We start from the raw sequence: 16,379 nt of genomic DNA on the forward strand, positions 1-16,379 counted from the left end.
CCCTCCCACCGCCCAAGTCCAACACTGCGGTCCCTGGCTACGTACGTTCTCAGTGTGCCGATGTGGCCTATCGAAACTACACCTTCCAGCATGCAATGCTCGTGCTGAACCGATAGCTCCCAGAATGCATTGCTCCAATCCTGGGGCTGCGGCCTGGCCGCGTTACCTGCTGGGAAATGTTAGCCCAACGTGGCCGCAATGCATGCTGGGAATTGTGGTCTCCTCGGCCATAATTCCGTACTTGACGCTATTGGAGCAATGTTGGGTTTATTTTATGCCATTTAGGTGCCGCTCTCAGGCCCCTCATTTCGGGTGCTGGAGGTGAGCCCTCCTGGGCGGTGTCGGCAGCTTTTTGCCAACACTTCCATTGTATTCGTGTTCTGTTCCGAACAGTGAATGTGTCCCTCCGCGAGCGCCGTAGGGTTTGCAGCGCGTGCGCGTTCCGTCGGGAGAAGCTGGTATGTCCTTCCGCACTTGCCGTAGGTTCCCGGCTCGCCCGACGTTGCCACCGCCTTTGTGAAGAGGCGAAAGCGCAGCTGGGCGCGGAGTCTCCGAGCGGCGGTTTAAGCGGAGAGAGGCCGCGCTGTCAGGTTAGCGCCGTCCCCGACGCGTCCTGAGGGAGGGGAGCGCCCCGTAGCCGCGGAACCAGCCACCGCCCACCACCGCGCCCCCAGCCTGCGCCAGCGGCAGAGAGGGGTCGGGGGCCCCTTCCCCCCACACCCAGTGCCGCCCAGGGGAGGAGAAGCTACCCGCCCCCGGCACCGCCGGCAGTGGGGACAGGGGGAGCAGGTTCCTCCCTGGGACTGTGGTGGGCGAGGCGGCCCCACACGCTGGGCAGTAGAAGGCGATGGGCCGGGGCACTGGGGTGGTGGGGAGAGAAAGCCCCGGCCCAGGCGGAGATGCCAGGTCCCTCGGGAGGCGCTTGTTGCCTTGTGTTGTGGGGAGCGGACCCTGGGCTGAAGCGCCCCGCCCCCGGTTGCTGTAATGGGCGAGCCCAGGCATCCCGGTGGCGTCTCCATCCAGCCCTAAGGGCACCAGGGTGCACCGATGCAGTCACCTTCGGGTGACAGCACGACTCTGTGCAGCAGCAGCAACAACACAGCCACCGTGCGCGGGTGTCCCCTCGAGCTCTCCCTCACCCGTCGTTCGCTTATCCCCGCTGTCACAGCCCCTTTCAGGCGTCTCTGGTTTACTCTGAGGCTGTTTGCAGCTGATGATAACGTACCGGGTCAGGAAGACGCACCTAATCAGATCAATTTTTCATCTTTTTCCAGTTGCAGCAGTGCTGTGAAGCTGGCTTTCTGTATTGGAGCCACCACATGTTATATAATTTGTGCTTTGTAAATTTAGTATTAAGCTTCCAATTCCTTTATTTAAAAACTAAAACAAAAATAGAGAGTGATAGTATTTATCTCTGAAGTTGTTTTGGTGATCTTAAAAACAAATCTATTGGCAATTTTATGTTTAAAATATAAAAACATCAACATTTCTATTTGGACAAAATATATGAAATTTCTGGTATGTTTCTTTTCTCATGCACACATGCATGTATGTGATAAAAGAAACAGCTATCAAGTAATCGTTTAGGGCTTTTAGCTTCTTCATCTTTGGAAAGCACTGCTTGTGCAAACATGTACACAAGTGCATAACTTCAGGTACTTGAATAGTTCCATTACTTGGGCTTAAAGTTAAGCACGGGCATCACTGTTAGCAGGATCGGGGTTTAAGGGCATTCACAGCTCCTCTTGTTGCAACATAAATCCAAAGTTCTACAGTGAACAGCAAATTTGATCTCTTATTCTTCCACCCCATATACATACAGCTCTTCTGATCGGTATTTTAATTTTTTGGTATCTTTGTTTAATGAGAATGAACTCTCCACTTCTACCAACCTTTTTGACTTGGGAAATCTTGCTGTCTGCACAGTAGAACATATAATTGACCATGCATTTCTGAATCCACCTGTCTGCATCTTTCTTTTGAAAAATACACTGGAATCTGTGACAGTAAACACTAGACAAAAAAAAACAAAGAAAAACATTGAGTAATCTACATTTTATATAGTTCAAATTGTGTTCTCTAATAAATTATACTTACTTTGCTTTTTAGTTCATAATAAAGTTGGCGTTCCTCGTGTGATTCAGAATATAGATATAATACAGCTACATACTACAGAATGCACTGTTAAACTGCAACATTTAAAATGAACTAAAATACAAAAGCAGTTCCTTATTTGTAGATATTCTCCTTCCTACTGTCCTATGCCTGGATCCTGAGTGTAGTTGACTCTCTTCATCTGCAGAGACGCATTGTAGGATTAGAGGCTCTAACTTTTGGTAGCCAGCAGGATATGGTGAGTGGGGGAAATCTGGATATGATGTAATAAATGTTTAGGTGGCTCCTTAAGGCTTTGTTTCACAGCTTTGTTTTTTGTAGGCCAGATAAGTATATTTTATCAAACTGACTAATTTTTTGAAAAATCATGGAAGTCCACTCTGTTAAAAATACTTCTCTGTCTGTATTATATGACTTGTTTAATAATCACTTCATGTTGATCAGGATTCCAGCCATGTCTGACAAAAGTGAATTGAAGGCAGAGTTAGAGCGCAAAAAGCAACGCTTGGCGCAAATCAGGGAGGAGAAGAAAAGAAAGGAGGAAGAAAGAAAGAAAAAGGAAGTAAGAACCTAAATGTTATCAACAAGAAAATTATCAAATATTTGCTTATGTCCTGTAACTTGTCTTGCACTTAGTAATTTATTAATTTGCTTCATGTTACTTAGAGGTATGCTGTCAAGTAGGGTAGGACTAAAACTTAAATGTGCAGTTTAGTTTTGTTTTTAAGGGGGACTAACACCAGTTTTGAATAGAACTATTTCGATGAGAGTGTTTTTCTTCCCCGTGCATTGTTAGAAATCCAAACATAATAGCATTATACTAGTGCATGAGAAACAGAAATTTGAAGTGATTAGTGAGATCTCCCCGTAGAAAGTAAACAAACTGCATAAACTGTGAAGTTTTTTTTTTTTAAAAGTACTTTCTTAAATGTAGTTCTCAATATGTCCCTCAGTAATGACTATCAGTGCTGTCAGTGGCCTAGTAGAATATTATGCCATTAGCCAACTCTAATCTTCAACCTGCATTTTCAAGTCAAAACAATAATCAGGTCATATCCACCTACTCTGCATGTTAGAAGATAGCCAAGAAATTGCTTAAGTGCACAGTTGGCAGTTATATCTAGAGCCTTCTGCTGCAAACTTCTGCACATTGGCACACATTCAACAAAGCACTTAAGTATGTGCTTTAATTAAGCATATGTTTAAATGCTTTGCTGAACTGGGGCCTGTGTTCATGTCTTTCCTGCACTTAAGTTATGCTGTTATAAGAATCTTAAAACAGCACATTACTGAACACGCCAGAAGCATGATTCATATGTAAAGAAAAGACAGAGAAATATCTCGCAATATAATCCATGTGCCAGTGATCACAGAAAAGTGTATTGCTAATTTGCACTTTCCAGGAATCATGTGTTTATAATATTTGGCTTGTTATAATTGGGAACTCCTTGATTTAGGAGAAATCATACAATGGTTTGGAAATATTACATGTATCCAAGAAAGGAGTAGGCATTTATCTTTAACCATTACATAGTGAGAAAATTGACTTATCTAGGTTTTTCCACCTATTCAAAAGATTCCTGTTGGATGGCCAGTTCATCTTTACAAAAAAGAATGATAGTGACAGAGTGCCAATGATTGAGATAAATTTATTGTATGGTATGAGCAACTTGATTTTGAATCATATTTCTTCAAGTTATCAGAGGGGTAGCCGTGTTAGTCTGGATCTGTAAAAGCAGCAAAGAGTCCTGCGGCACCTTATAGACTAACCGAAGTTTTGAAGCATGAGCATCCAACGAAGTGAGTATTCACCCACAAAAGCTCATGCTCCAAAACTTCGGTTAGTCTATAAGGTGCCACAGAACTCTTTGCTGCTTCTTCAAGTTAATAAGTAATAGACTTATTTGTTTAAACTTAATGAAGTGTTTTGGCTCGTGCTCTCTCTCTCTCTCTAGAACATCAGTTTTTTTAGACTTTTTTCAGTGGTCAGCTGGAGGACAGTTCATTTGATTTTTAGCCTGAGGTGATGTTATTGGGAGCTGAGTGTGCTTTAATCCTAAAATTCACTTGGCCCAAACATTAATCTTTTGGTTGTTATTTTGAATAATATGCTGAAGCGTTTGGTTACTTGATTTTTCCTTTTGTTTTGTGGAGTGTGGCAAGAAACAACTTAACTTAACTGATAGATGCACAGTACAGTGTGTCTTTTTGAGTAAAGAAAGAGGGTCTCACATAGTTCTTTCACCCCGCCCTTTCTTTCATTTTGTGAAACCTATGTGATTGACAAGAAAACCTAAGCAGCTCGTGTACACCCCTACAGAGAAGTGGTTCTGAATATGTTCATGCCTGCTAACACATGATCTATCTAGTCATCTAATTATTAAATGTTTAAATATTTGCCATATCAAGCAGAGTGTCCTGTCACACAATTGGCCAAGGTTCTGTCCGTCTCCTTGCTGTCCCAAACCCATAGTATTTTTCTTTATAACCGTTACTGCCATTCTAGAGGTTTTCCAGACATTATCGAATTAAGGAACATAGAAAGAGCTCTTTGACTTTCCCTGCAAAAAGGAGCTTGAGGATTGCTAGATCAGACTTTTCCAAGCTCTACTCATGATATTTATTTGCTAAGCACAGAAAAATGAATACTGAAAAATAACAATGTTTTCTCACATATGAAACCACAATGTTTTACACCAACTATATATTGTCTCATAAAGGTTGTCTATTCCTGAAATTTTTTTAGACTGATCAGAAGAAGGAAGCTCTTCCTGTACAAGAAGAGTCTGACCTTGAAAAGAAAAGAAGAGAAGCTGAAGCATTGCTTCAAAGCATGGGATTAACACCAGATTCTCCTATAGGTAAGAATAATACCAGTTAAATGTTTCATCCCTCATATCCTACATTAAGAATGTAGCATTTGTATTAGAAGCATGAAAATTAAATGACTGACTCGGTAGTTCTAGCCTGCTTGTGTCTCTTGTCTTTGGTGAACAAATTGTGCCATTTGTCATAAGTGTCAATCCTAAATGATGTGCTTCATTGCACACAATTAAATGCTCGATCTCTCTTCTTTTACAAAATATTGCTAGTAAAATGTTTAACTCTGCTAATCTGCTCAATATTTAAGACCATCTCTGAGAACTGGGATCTAAATTTAAAGTATCTTTAGCACATATTAAATAAAATTGAGGAATATGTCGAAAGTAAGTTTCCTTCAGAGCATAAACAAAAGTGAATGATTGGGAATCTGTTTTGGTCTGCATTAAATAACATACCTTTTTGTTTTCCTCCTATTTTCCCTGAACAGCACATTGGTATTTTGTCCTCTGTCAACAGGCAGGGTTTTAGCTAGCAATTGTGCACTTCTCCACAATCACTGACCTTAATTACTATATATTATCAGTAATGCATCAGTTTGTGCATTTGTTCTGTTTCTACTACTTAACTTCCCCCTCCCACCAACACAATCTTATGGGTGTTGGATTGAGGTTCACTTAATCAGCAGATGGGTCTAACAAATATTTATTAAGGAAAAACAGAGTAGTGATCAGTTACAAGTGGGAAGTTCATCAGGACGATCTCATCAGTCTCCTCCAGCACCAAACAATACAGCAGCCTCCCTTTGTCACAAACTTATTTATAACTTTTGATTCTATTTTCTTATACATATGTATTAGTCTCTCATTTCCATGTTAACTCTCTTCCCTGTCCGTACAAGTTTAGTGTTAAATCAGACCAGTCTTTTCTAACTTTTTAGTTATTTTATCTTGATTACGCTGCAATTTCTTACACACATGCAACACTAAACATGATTATTCTGCAATTTCTTACACGTACACAGTTCTGCTTATGTTGTTAAATGTTATCAGAACAGTGTGTTAAAATCCACAACAGTCTTCTGTCAGGCCTAAAGGTGCTTTCACTTCTAATAATGGGGGTAACAGCAAGGTCAAATGTAAGTTTTAACTGTATAGGAAAATATTTGTTCTTAATTTATTCTTTCCTCGTTTTAGCCTCAGATCCTACCCCATTCTTGGATAGTTTTGTATATCAGGTATGTCTGATTGCTCAGACTTTGGCTTTCCTTAGTCTTTCTTTCTGAAAAAAAAATCAGACTGGAGAAGTATTTTTAAACTCCATCCTGAATCTCAGATACTTCTCTCATCACTAGTTTTTGACCACCCAGGATTTCAAGTTATTCTTTTGATTTGGGCTATCACTCTGAATCTTGTCTTGCAAGTATGAAGCAATGTGGTAGTTGCTTTTCCATTATGGACAAGATCCTTCTGACTACCTTGTTGCATCTGGTCTTGAAACAATCCCTATGTATTTTGAAAGCGACCATGGGGATGCCATTAAAAACATTCTTATTCCATAAGTTTCAACAATGATCTACAATGGCTTGTGAGGGTAGAATCCTGTCTCTTAAATCATTACTCTGGCAATTGTACTCCACAGATGTTTGAGTATGCCTGTGTCTGCCATTCAGAGTTTTGGCGTCTTTAGCAGTACAATATGTTACAAACTATCCATTCCTCTCCGGATATTTTTGGTAGACTAAAATTTTGGACATTTCCGTATAGGAGAAATGAAGGCTTGATAGTTTTGCTGAACTAATATGAAAGACACTTTCAGAAGTCCACAAGCACATGCTTACTAGCTGTCTGTAAAAGTCTGAAAGCCATGAACTGGTACATCTCTATAAAACAAATCTGTGGGTTTATAATGTGTAACTGTTCATGGAAAATTGTCTGAAATTCCATGCCCTAACAAAATTGGTACTCTTCAGGCAGGGAACCATATGTCCAAAGCCTGGACCTTGCTTGCATGTGACAGTGGAGAACACTCCCTTTCAGTGGCTATATTTAACTTCAAGCAGTAGCTTTGATCAAGCTCTAACTCAGGTTTCATTAAGTTTCTTCAAAGGAAAGAGTTGTATTGGAAAAATGTATAAAGTAAACACATATTGATAATTTTTCCTTTCTGTAGACTTCCAATAAGGCGGTATTCCTGTATCACATATTGCCTTAATGATATAATATGGGATTCCACTTTTAAGAACTTATCCTCTGATCCAGGTTTTCTTAAATACCACCATATCCCTGATGTAAGAAGACATACTTGTAGTAGGAAGAGAGCCTGAGATATAAGCCCTTGTGTTAGAGGCCTGGTATGAGGCCTGAGTAGAGCTTTGCTAATATAAAGCAAAGTTAGCAAAAGTTAGACTGTGAGCAAACGTCAGGCTTTGCCTGCTTGCAGGTTCACAGAATCTGGCAAGAACAGGGCTGATATTGGAAAAACACACATTGCATAAGTACTCTGTGCCTAGCACTTCTTAGAAAACACATTTCAGAAGAGTGGTACCAAAACATCCTGATATCAAGGATGGTACAAAAATATTTTCCAAGGATAACAGGAACATGCTGACCTCTCCTAAAAGACAAGGTCAGGATAACAAAATGATAGAGATGTTTAAATCTAACCAACGTGCACAAGGAGATGGGTGATAACTAGCCACATTGGGGCAGTAACTATTTATCTCACGGGGGCAGTACATAATTTGTTTGTATCAGGGTATAAAGAGGAATCTCGAAGAGTGTCTTGGTCCAGCCGAGGGGGGAATGGAAAGTTCTGCCATTCACAGAGCTGCGTCCATTGTCACAGGCATACATGTCTTAGTATCCTCGTGCTATTACTGGTGCTTTGTCGACAATAAACCTGGCCTGGTGTCTTTGTACCTTAACGGCTCTTGTGGTCATTGGTTTGCTGTGCCGGCTGTCTGCGTAGACCTAGAGTAGCACACAAGGAGAACATACACGCACAGCTGAACATCTAACAATAATACCTACTTAGTGAAACACAAAACTGCTTCAAGAAATCATTAAAACGTTATCTTCTAACAGTAAAAATTAAGCATCCTTATTCAGAGTGTCTCGTAAGATAATTACATTTGCATTAAATAGGCATTGTCCCCACCAGCGGGGAGACTCCCTTCTTGGAAATGACATGCTCCACAAGGGGGCATTGCAGTATTGCAGGCTAAACTTGAGAATGCTTTAGAAATAATAAGGATTCTGTGCACAAATTTTTTTCTCAACAGTTGTCTGATCTGCTCTTCCCATTAGCCCACTTAACAACTAGGAAGAACGTGCAAGTTTTAGTCTAGTAACAGTGCCTAAAGAGATTAGGCCTCAAACCTCTTCTCTGCATGTTAATATTTGTAGTATTGATTATGAATAAAGTAGTGTAGAAGGAGATCTAGTAAATCATGGTATTACCTGAAAATCTGTTTGATCGATATATATGCTAAATGATAGGCTACTATAAGTTGCCTTTTGGTAAATCAGTATAAAAGGACTAGTTCTTGTCAATTCCTTTTACATTTTGCCTAATTTTAGTCTGCCTTCTACTCATATTACATTATTTTAAATCTGCTTTTACCAGAGGCGTATTGGAGAGATCTAAATGTAATTTCCTCTGCAAGAAAAGCATTTTGTGGGAGGAGCAGATTTAGGTTTGTTTGTTTGTTTGTTTTTTACTAAGCAGAACATCAGAAATAAGAATTATTTTCCAAAACCCTGGATTAGATCTGCCATTTACTTTGGTAATGAGAATCTATTTCTTTAGCATATACATGTTGTACTACAGTAAAATCACTCAGCTATGCTGTACATAGCAGTTTTTAAAAAAAATGGAAACTTCATACAAATGTAAATAAACTGGGAGGCATAGAGTAGGTACTCAGGCTGACACTAGTCTTTCCTTTCCACCTATATAGTGCTGTCTCTGTTTTAAAAAATAATAATTCTGGTGCAAATAGGATTTAATAAAGATAGAACTTTCATTAAATACGTGTGTGGTCTTCTGTTGAACAAGAGATTCCTTTTAAAAAAAAAAAAAAGCATTCTAACTTTAGTGTATGTTAGAGGGTCAAAATCTGTCTGACTCTCACTCCATGTAGTTTCAATGTCTTGAACAGGGTTGCATCATATGTAAATTGGGGCAGAATTTGGTGTAAAAAATCAGGGAACCTTCAAATGATTGTTTTCATTGGTTAATTACTTTCATGGCAGTGATCATGGGACTGGAAGGGACCTCAACAGGTCATCTAGTCCAGATCCCCTGCACTGAGACAGCACTAAGTATTATCTAGGTCATCCTGGACAGGTGTTTGTCTGACCTGTTCTTAAAAGTCTCCAATGATGGAGATTCCACAACTTCCTTAGATAATTTGTTTTAGTGCTTAACTACCCTTACTCTTAGGAAGTTTTTCCTAACATCTAACCTAAATATCCCTTGCTGTGGTTTAAGCCCAATTACTTCTTGTCCTGTCCTCCATGGATGAGGAGAACAATTTATCACTCTATTTGTAACAAACTTTTACATACTTGAAGACTGTTATGCCCTCCCCCATCTTCTCTTCTAGGACTAAACAAAACCAATTTTTTGCAGTCTTTCCACGTGGGTCACATTTTCTAGACCTTTAATCATTTTTGTTGCTCTCCTTTGGATTTTCTCCAATTTGTTCACATCTTTCTTGAAGTGTGGTAGCCTGATCTGGACAGGGTACTCCAGCTGAGGCCTTATCAGTGCTGAGTAGAGTGGAAGAATTACTTGTCATGTCATGCCTGCAGCACTCCTTCTAATACATTCCAGAATGATGTTAACTTTTTTTGCAACAACCTTGCATTGTTGACTCTCATTTAACTTGTGATCCACTATAACTCTCTCCCCCCTCGATCCTTTTCTGCAATACTCCTTCGTAGGCAGTCGTTTCCCATTTTGTATTTGTGCAGTTGTTTGAAAAATTACTTCCTACATGTTGTACTTTGCATTTGTCCTTACTGAATTTCATCCTATTTATTTCATACCATTTCTCCAGTTTGTCAAGATCATTTTGAATTCTAATCCTGTCCTTCAAACCACTTGCAACTCCTTCCAGCTTAGTAGCATCTGTAAACTTTATAATTGTACTCTTCCATTATCCAAATAATTTATGAAGATACTGAACAGAACTGCTTCCAGGACAGATCCCTAAGGAACCCCCTTTCTGCATTCTTCTGGCTTGATTAAACCATTGATAACTACTCTATCATTTTCCAAACAGTTGTGCACTCACCTTATATCAGGTTCATCTAGGCTATATTTCCTTATTTTGCTTATGAAAAACATCATGCAAGACAGTACCAAAAACTTTAGTAAAGTTGAGATACATCACATTTACTGCTTCCATTCTATATCCACAAGGCTTATGTCAAAGAAGGATATTGGGTTGATTTGACATGATTTGTTCTTGATAAATCCATGTTGACTGTTAGTTATCACCTTATCTTCTTCTTTCCAGGTACCAAAGTAAAGCTGACTGGTCTAGAATTCCCTAGGTGGTCTTTATTCCCCTTTTTATAAATAGGTACTATATTTGCCTTTTTCCAGTCCTCTGGGATCTCTCCCATCCTCCACAGATCCTAGCTCATTTACACTTATGTTCCCAATGTTAGCTTTTTTGGTGAAAAACTGAAATAATAAAAGGCATTTAATGCTTCATCCATTGCTGCGTTTTCTGTTAGTCTTTCCCTCTACTGAGTAATGGGCCTTTTCTGTCTTTGGTCTTCCTCTTCTAATGTATTTGTAAAATGTTTTCCTATTACCCTTTATGAGTCTAACCTCGTTTTTGGCTTTGGTCTTTCTAATTTTGTCCCTACATATTTGTGTTGTTTTCTTACATTCATCCTTTTGTAATTTGACTCAGTTTCCACTTTGTGTGACTCTTTGAATTTCAGGTAATTGAAGGTCTCCTGATTAAGCCAGGGTGTTCTCTTACCATACTCCTTATCTTTCCTACACATTGAGATTGCTTGCTCTTGTGCCCTTAATATCTTTTTTTTAACTTCCAACTTTCCTGAACTTTTTTCCCTTAAACTTGCTTCCCATAGGATCTTCCCTACTCATTCTGAGTTTGTTCAGGTCCATTATCTTTATTCTGCTATATTCTCTCTTACTGTTCCTTAGAATCATGAACTGTATCATTTCATGATCACGTTCACTCAAGCCGCCTTCCACCTTCAAATTCTCCTTCATGTTTGTCAGAATTAAATCTCGAATAGCTTCTTCCTTGTAGTCACTTTGACCATGTTCTGTAATAAAAAGTTGTCTCCATTGCATTCCAAGAACTTGTCAGATAATCTGTGCCTTGCTGTGTTATTTTCCAACAGATGTCTGGGTGGTTGAAGATCCATGTCACCATCAAGTCCTGTGCTTTGGATGATTTTGTTAGTTTAAAAAAAGCCTCATCCAACTCTTCTTCCTGGTTAGGTGGTCTATAGTAGACTTGTACTATAAAATCATCCTTGTTTTTTACCCCTTTTATTTTTATTCAGAGACTTTCAACAGGTCTGACTCCCACTTCTATCTCAGTCTCAATGCAAGTGTATACATCTTTCATGTACAAAGCAACCCCTTCTCTCTTTTTTCCTGCCTGTGCTTCTTGAACAAGCTGTACCCTTTTATATCCATATTCCAGTCACATGAAGTATCCCACTAACTGTGATACATAGTATGTTGTAATTGTGGTTATTCACTAGTATTTCTAGTTTTTTATTTCCCCATACTACTTCCATTAATGTACAGATATCTAAGATGTTGATTAGATTTCCCCTTCTATATTTCCTCGTCTCCTGCATCCCTGCTATGATTTCCTATGTTCCCCCCAGATTCCGACCCTTCATCTAGGTCTCCATGTTTTGGACTTACTGTGGATTTTTGTTTCCTGCTCCCTTTGAACGTAGTTTAAAGCCCTCCTCAGTAGGTTAGCTAGTCTGTATCCAAAGATACTCTTTCCCTTCCTTGATAGGTGGACCCTCTTTCTGCTCAGCAGTCCTTCTTGGAACAGCATCCTATGGTCAGGGAAGTCAAAGTGCTCCTGGCAACACTGTGACCGAACAGCTCTGCATTCATCCCAGGATGTGTTTGTCTCTCTCTCTCTGCTTGGGTCCCTACCCTTGACCAGAAGGATTGATGACACCGCCACCTGTGCCCCCAGCTCCCTCACCCTCACTTCCAGAGGCCTATAGTCATGTCTGATCTGCTCAGGGTTATATCTCACCACCAGGTGGTTTTCTCTGAGGACTGGTGGCTGCATTCTTTCCAGCCTTGGGGGTATGTGGCGTTTCCTCCTCTGTCTTTGGTGGAGATTCCTCATCCCTCATTGCCAGGGTAGAGAACTAGGTTTTTTTGTTTTGTTTTCATCTCTATGAAGGGTGGGTTGGGAGCAGAAGTAGCCAGCATCCAGCTTCCTCCCTATGAAGGAGCTGTTTCCTCCTCCCCTGGTGGTGCCACTGCAGGCCTCTCCAGATGGATTGCTTCCTCAATCTTGGAGGTCTCCATGTGTAAATTTTCAGTCACTTGCAACCTAGCCACCTCCTCCTGTAGCTCTCCCACCTGCTTCCTGAGGGATTCTAACAGTAGGAAACTCTCACACTGGATGACCTTCCTAGCCTGGCTTTCTGCAATGGGGACTACAGGTCACAGTCTCTGCAAATCCACACCAAGACCTGTGTAGAGTAATCCGTGATTGGGTTCTCTGTCTGGACCCAGGAGCAGTGTTGGCATTGGCAATGTGGCCTTTTTGAACCATGCCCCCTCGTTAATGCACAGGGGAAGGGTGATCAAGAATGATTCAGAATCAAGGGACAGGAGGCTAGAGCCTTGCTAGCACACACTCAGTTAGCTGGCCTCTGGCCCCTACTCCTACACAGTCCCATACAGACCATGATGTAAACTTTAAGCAAGCCAAAAGAAAAACGAAACAAACAAAAACTCACTCACCCCAAGAATTAGTGTTCACTCCTTCAGCAGGGCATCTCCCTCTCAGATTCCCCCATTTGCAGCCCCCTGTTCAGGAACAGTCATATTGTGTGTGGGTTGTTTTGTTTTGTTTTGTTGTTGCTACTCTTACCTTTTTTGTATCTGACTCTTTCGTGATCTGTGAAAAAGAAATCCTGGAAAGTCAGTCATTTGTTCTCATCTTTTCTTCCTTTGGATTTTTTTGGAGGGAGTGTGGGTGGGGAAGAGCTGCTCTGCTTTGGAACATAAATACAATTTTAAGTTGCAGTATACATAAGTATGTCACAGTTCAGTGTTTGAGATCTAACTAATAGATATAAAGTATCAATCACTGGATTGCACATTATTATGGCCCCTACTGAATTCATGGTCCATTTTGGTCAATTTCAAAATCATTGGAATTTAAAATTTAGTCAATTTCATGGTTTCAGATGTTTAGACCAGTAATTTCATGGTATTGTAATGTAGAGGTCCTGACTCAAAAAGGGGTCGTGGGGGGTTGCAAAGGGGTCACAGGATTACTACCGTTGCTTCTGTGCTTCAGCTGGGCTACCATCTGATCTCCCCCCTCCCACAAGAGCAGCTGTGCAGGGGAAGAGGAAGTACCATCCCTCCCCAGTCCTGACAGGACTAGCAACTGGCACCCGGTGCATGATAGGAGCCCTTGGGTGGAGCATCCTCAGCCCTGCCCCTCTTTTGCTCCCCTCCAATAGCTAGATTTCACAGAGGAGAATTGACTTCATGATCCGTGACACATTTATCACGGCCGTGTATTTAACACAGTCTGAGCTAAATTGATAGTCTGGGCATTGTGATCCCTTAGCTCTGTTTTCAGGTCTTAACTGGTTAGTTTAGTAAAAGCAGAACAAGTTTTCATTCATGCTTGTCTGTTTTTTATGTTAATTGCCTTTTTTAATTGAACAAGTGAGTGATAAAATCATGCAGTACTAGAATAGAGGATTGTCGACAGTCATTCTATAAATTATCCAGCAGATGGCAGTGACTACCCAGTAAAAGTATACCTGTAAAAAGAGCTAGCTACCAACTCTACCTGTAATTTTTCCCTGTTTTGGGAGGAAAGGAAGAAGTGTGTGTGTGGGGGGGGTGTTTGGTGGTGATTTTTTGGGGTTTTTTTCCTTCAGCTCCCAGTTTAGGGGAGAGCCATGGCTTTGGGTGTCTGTGTGCGTTACTGAAAAATAGAACGTGCAAAGAACTTTGAGGCATTATTAGGCTGTGAAAAAGGTATAAAGCTGGGTTAGACCATTCTTATAAATCATAATTTCTAGACTGGGCAAAACACAGTTTTGCATGGTATTTAAATTGCATGATGTCACTCAACAGGTCCCAAAAGCATGTTGCTTTTTAAATTTTTGTTTGCAATCTTCACCCAAAATGCTTGAAACTTTTAAAGGAGATAAATATTTTAAATATAACATTATTATATTTAATTAAAAAACAGCTCCAGGATAGCAGCTATTCTTGTGTCTAAAAGAAGTGTTAATTACTATTATCTGATAAAACAGTAGTACAGGTTAAAACTTGCTGTATGGCAAAATAAATTGTTGCAGTTGTAACTGAAGTGAAGACAAATTTAGCAGAATTTAAATAATGCATTTTTATGGTCTGTTTAATCCATGAAAACAGTGCTTAATGCTATACTAACAAATGTTTTGAACTTATTTTGAAACGACAAATTGAAAGGAAAATTGTCTCCTTTGAAAGTTGGTGGCAGCATTTTGTAGAAATTGAGATTTTTTTGAAAAAGATTCATCAGTCATTTTCTCCTGGGTGTGTCTTTTTATATATATTATATATATACACACATATAAATCCCCGCTACATTAAATGCCAAAGAGTTGCATGAGTCTCCAGCATGAAATGTTAACATTGTCTTTTCCCCTCTCTTTCTACTGTTCATTTTCATCCATGTATTTTTTGTTTGCCATCTTTTTTTTTTTTTTAATACTTCATGTTAAATTAATTTGGAAACATCCTAAGCTGTGCAACCTCTACGAGTAGTAACAGCGGATACCTGTCTGTTTCACTATTTAGTCCCTCCTCCTATGTCTCCATCTTCCAAATCTGTGAGTACTCCAAGTGAGGCTGGAAGCCAAGATTCTGGTGATGGTGCTGTTGGATCTAGGTATGGCAACTTTCTTAAAACATTAAATTGTTAAAATGTTGTTAGAAATGTTTGTAGGTTGAGAAGTGCTTTAAAATAATATTGAGTTAGTGTTAACTTAAAATTTGTAAATGTCCAAGTCAAATTTTATATAAACCACATAACATCTCTTGTTCTAAAGCAATTAATGTTTTTTTACTCTAATGATTATGTAAAACCATTTTATCCTCTGATTTGGATAATTCTCTTTGAATGTATTTTATTTAATATAAGTAAAATGAAACTTTGAATTCCTTTTTAACTTTAAGGAGAATCAGATATGTTTGTTTCTAATGGACCCATAGTTTAAAGTGGGTGGGAGGAAAGAGGATGTTACATCAAAGGGGTCTTTTCATTGCCATATCATGTGTACTCTCTTCAGATAGTAGGTAAATTCTCATAATAATTTGCTCAAAAAAATCTATTAATTGTCATAGAGATTAAGGTGGTATGCCACTATCAAATATGTTTAACTTATCACTGTTTATATTATGGAATAACTTGTTAAAGCAGTTATCCTCTAGATTTCTTTAGGTCTGCTTGCACATGAATATTGCTCCTTTTGGAAGAAGTTTAAATAAGATTTAAGTTGTTTGCTATAATATTTATCAGGGCGCACATATTCATGTCTTCTCCACATATTTGTGTTGTGGCTGATAAGTCATTCTCATTTGGCGTACCGTAGGCTTTCAAGAATGAGTGCTTGCACCCCATTTATGTATAGTTTAAATGTTGCTATCCCACCATCCTAACTGTAAAAAACGTGATTATTTACATAACCAGTTAGTGGCATTAATGAAGCGTAGGTTGTTGCTAAAACGTGAGCAATAAGCAAAAACAGGAGAATGCAACACGTCACTAACATGGAGACACATTGCTTTCCTGACTGCTCGTGGACACTATACCTCTTGAATGCAACTTTGTGTTAATATTTCATTCAATCTGTGTGGATCAAGCCCACTTTTGATGTAATAAAATATCCAGTAATATTGCTCTTTCATTTAGTAACAACCAGATTTTAAGTAGTGCAGTTCACATGTGACATGAGATCTGTGAATCATTTCTATCATAATCCATTGGGTGGGAGGGTTATTCTCTGCTAACATTATTTTAATCTAAAATATTTGAAGATTAAATTCCATTCATGTGTAATATTGAATGGTGAAACACGTATGAAACATGTTTGACATGAAACAAACTTCACATGTACATTTTATGGTGAATTCATCTCCAGCTAACGAAAATATTATTGTCCTCA

At 39.4% G+C, this 16,379-nt stretch overlaps 1 protein-coding gene across 3 annotated transcripts in view; it reads left to right on the plus strand.

Moving 5' to 3' along the window:
• The first annotated feature begins 407 nt into the window (after positions 1–407).
• DYNC1I2 (dynein cytoplasmic 1 intermediate chain 2) overlaps positions 408–16,379 on the plus strand; it is a 46,435-nt gene continuing 30,463 nt past the window's right edge. Inside the window, exons 1-4 of one of the 3 annotated variants that reach the window (XM_045032628.1) lie at positions 408–590; positions 2,560–2,677; positions 4,862–4,976; positions 15,013–15,103. In XM_045032628.1, coding sequence (XP_044888563.1) covers positions 2,570–2,677; positions 4,862–4,976; positions 15,013–15,103 — 314 coding nt within the window. In that variant the 5' untranslated portion in view covers positions 408–590; positions 2,560–2,569. Of the gene's footprint in view, positions 591–2,247; positions 2,354–2,559; positions 2,678–4,861; positions 4,977–15,012; positions 15,104–16,379 lie in introns of those variants that run through there. The other 2 variants (XM_045032630.1, XM_045032629.1) reach the window with 2 other exon arrangements.

This window comes from Mauremys mutica, chromosome 10 (assembly GCF_020497125.1).
Source record: "Mauremys mutica isolate MM-2020 ecotype Southern chromosome 10, ASM2049712v1, whole genome shotgun sequence".
NCBI lineage: Eukaryota > Metazoa > Chordata > Testudines > Geoemydidae > Mauremys > Mauremys mutica.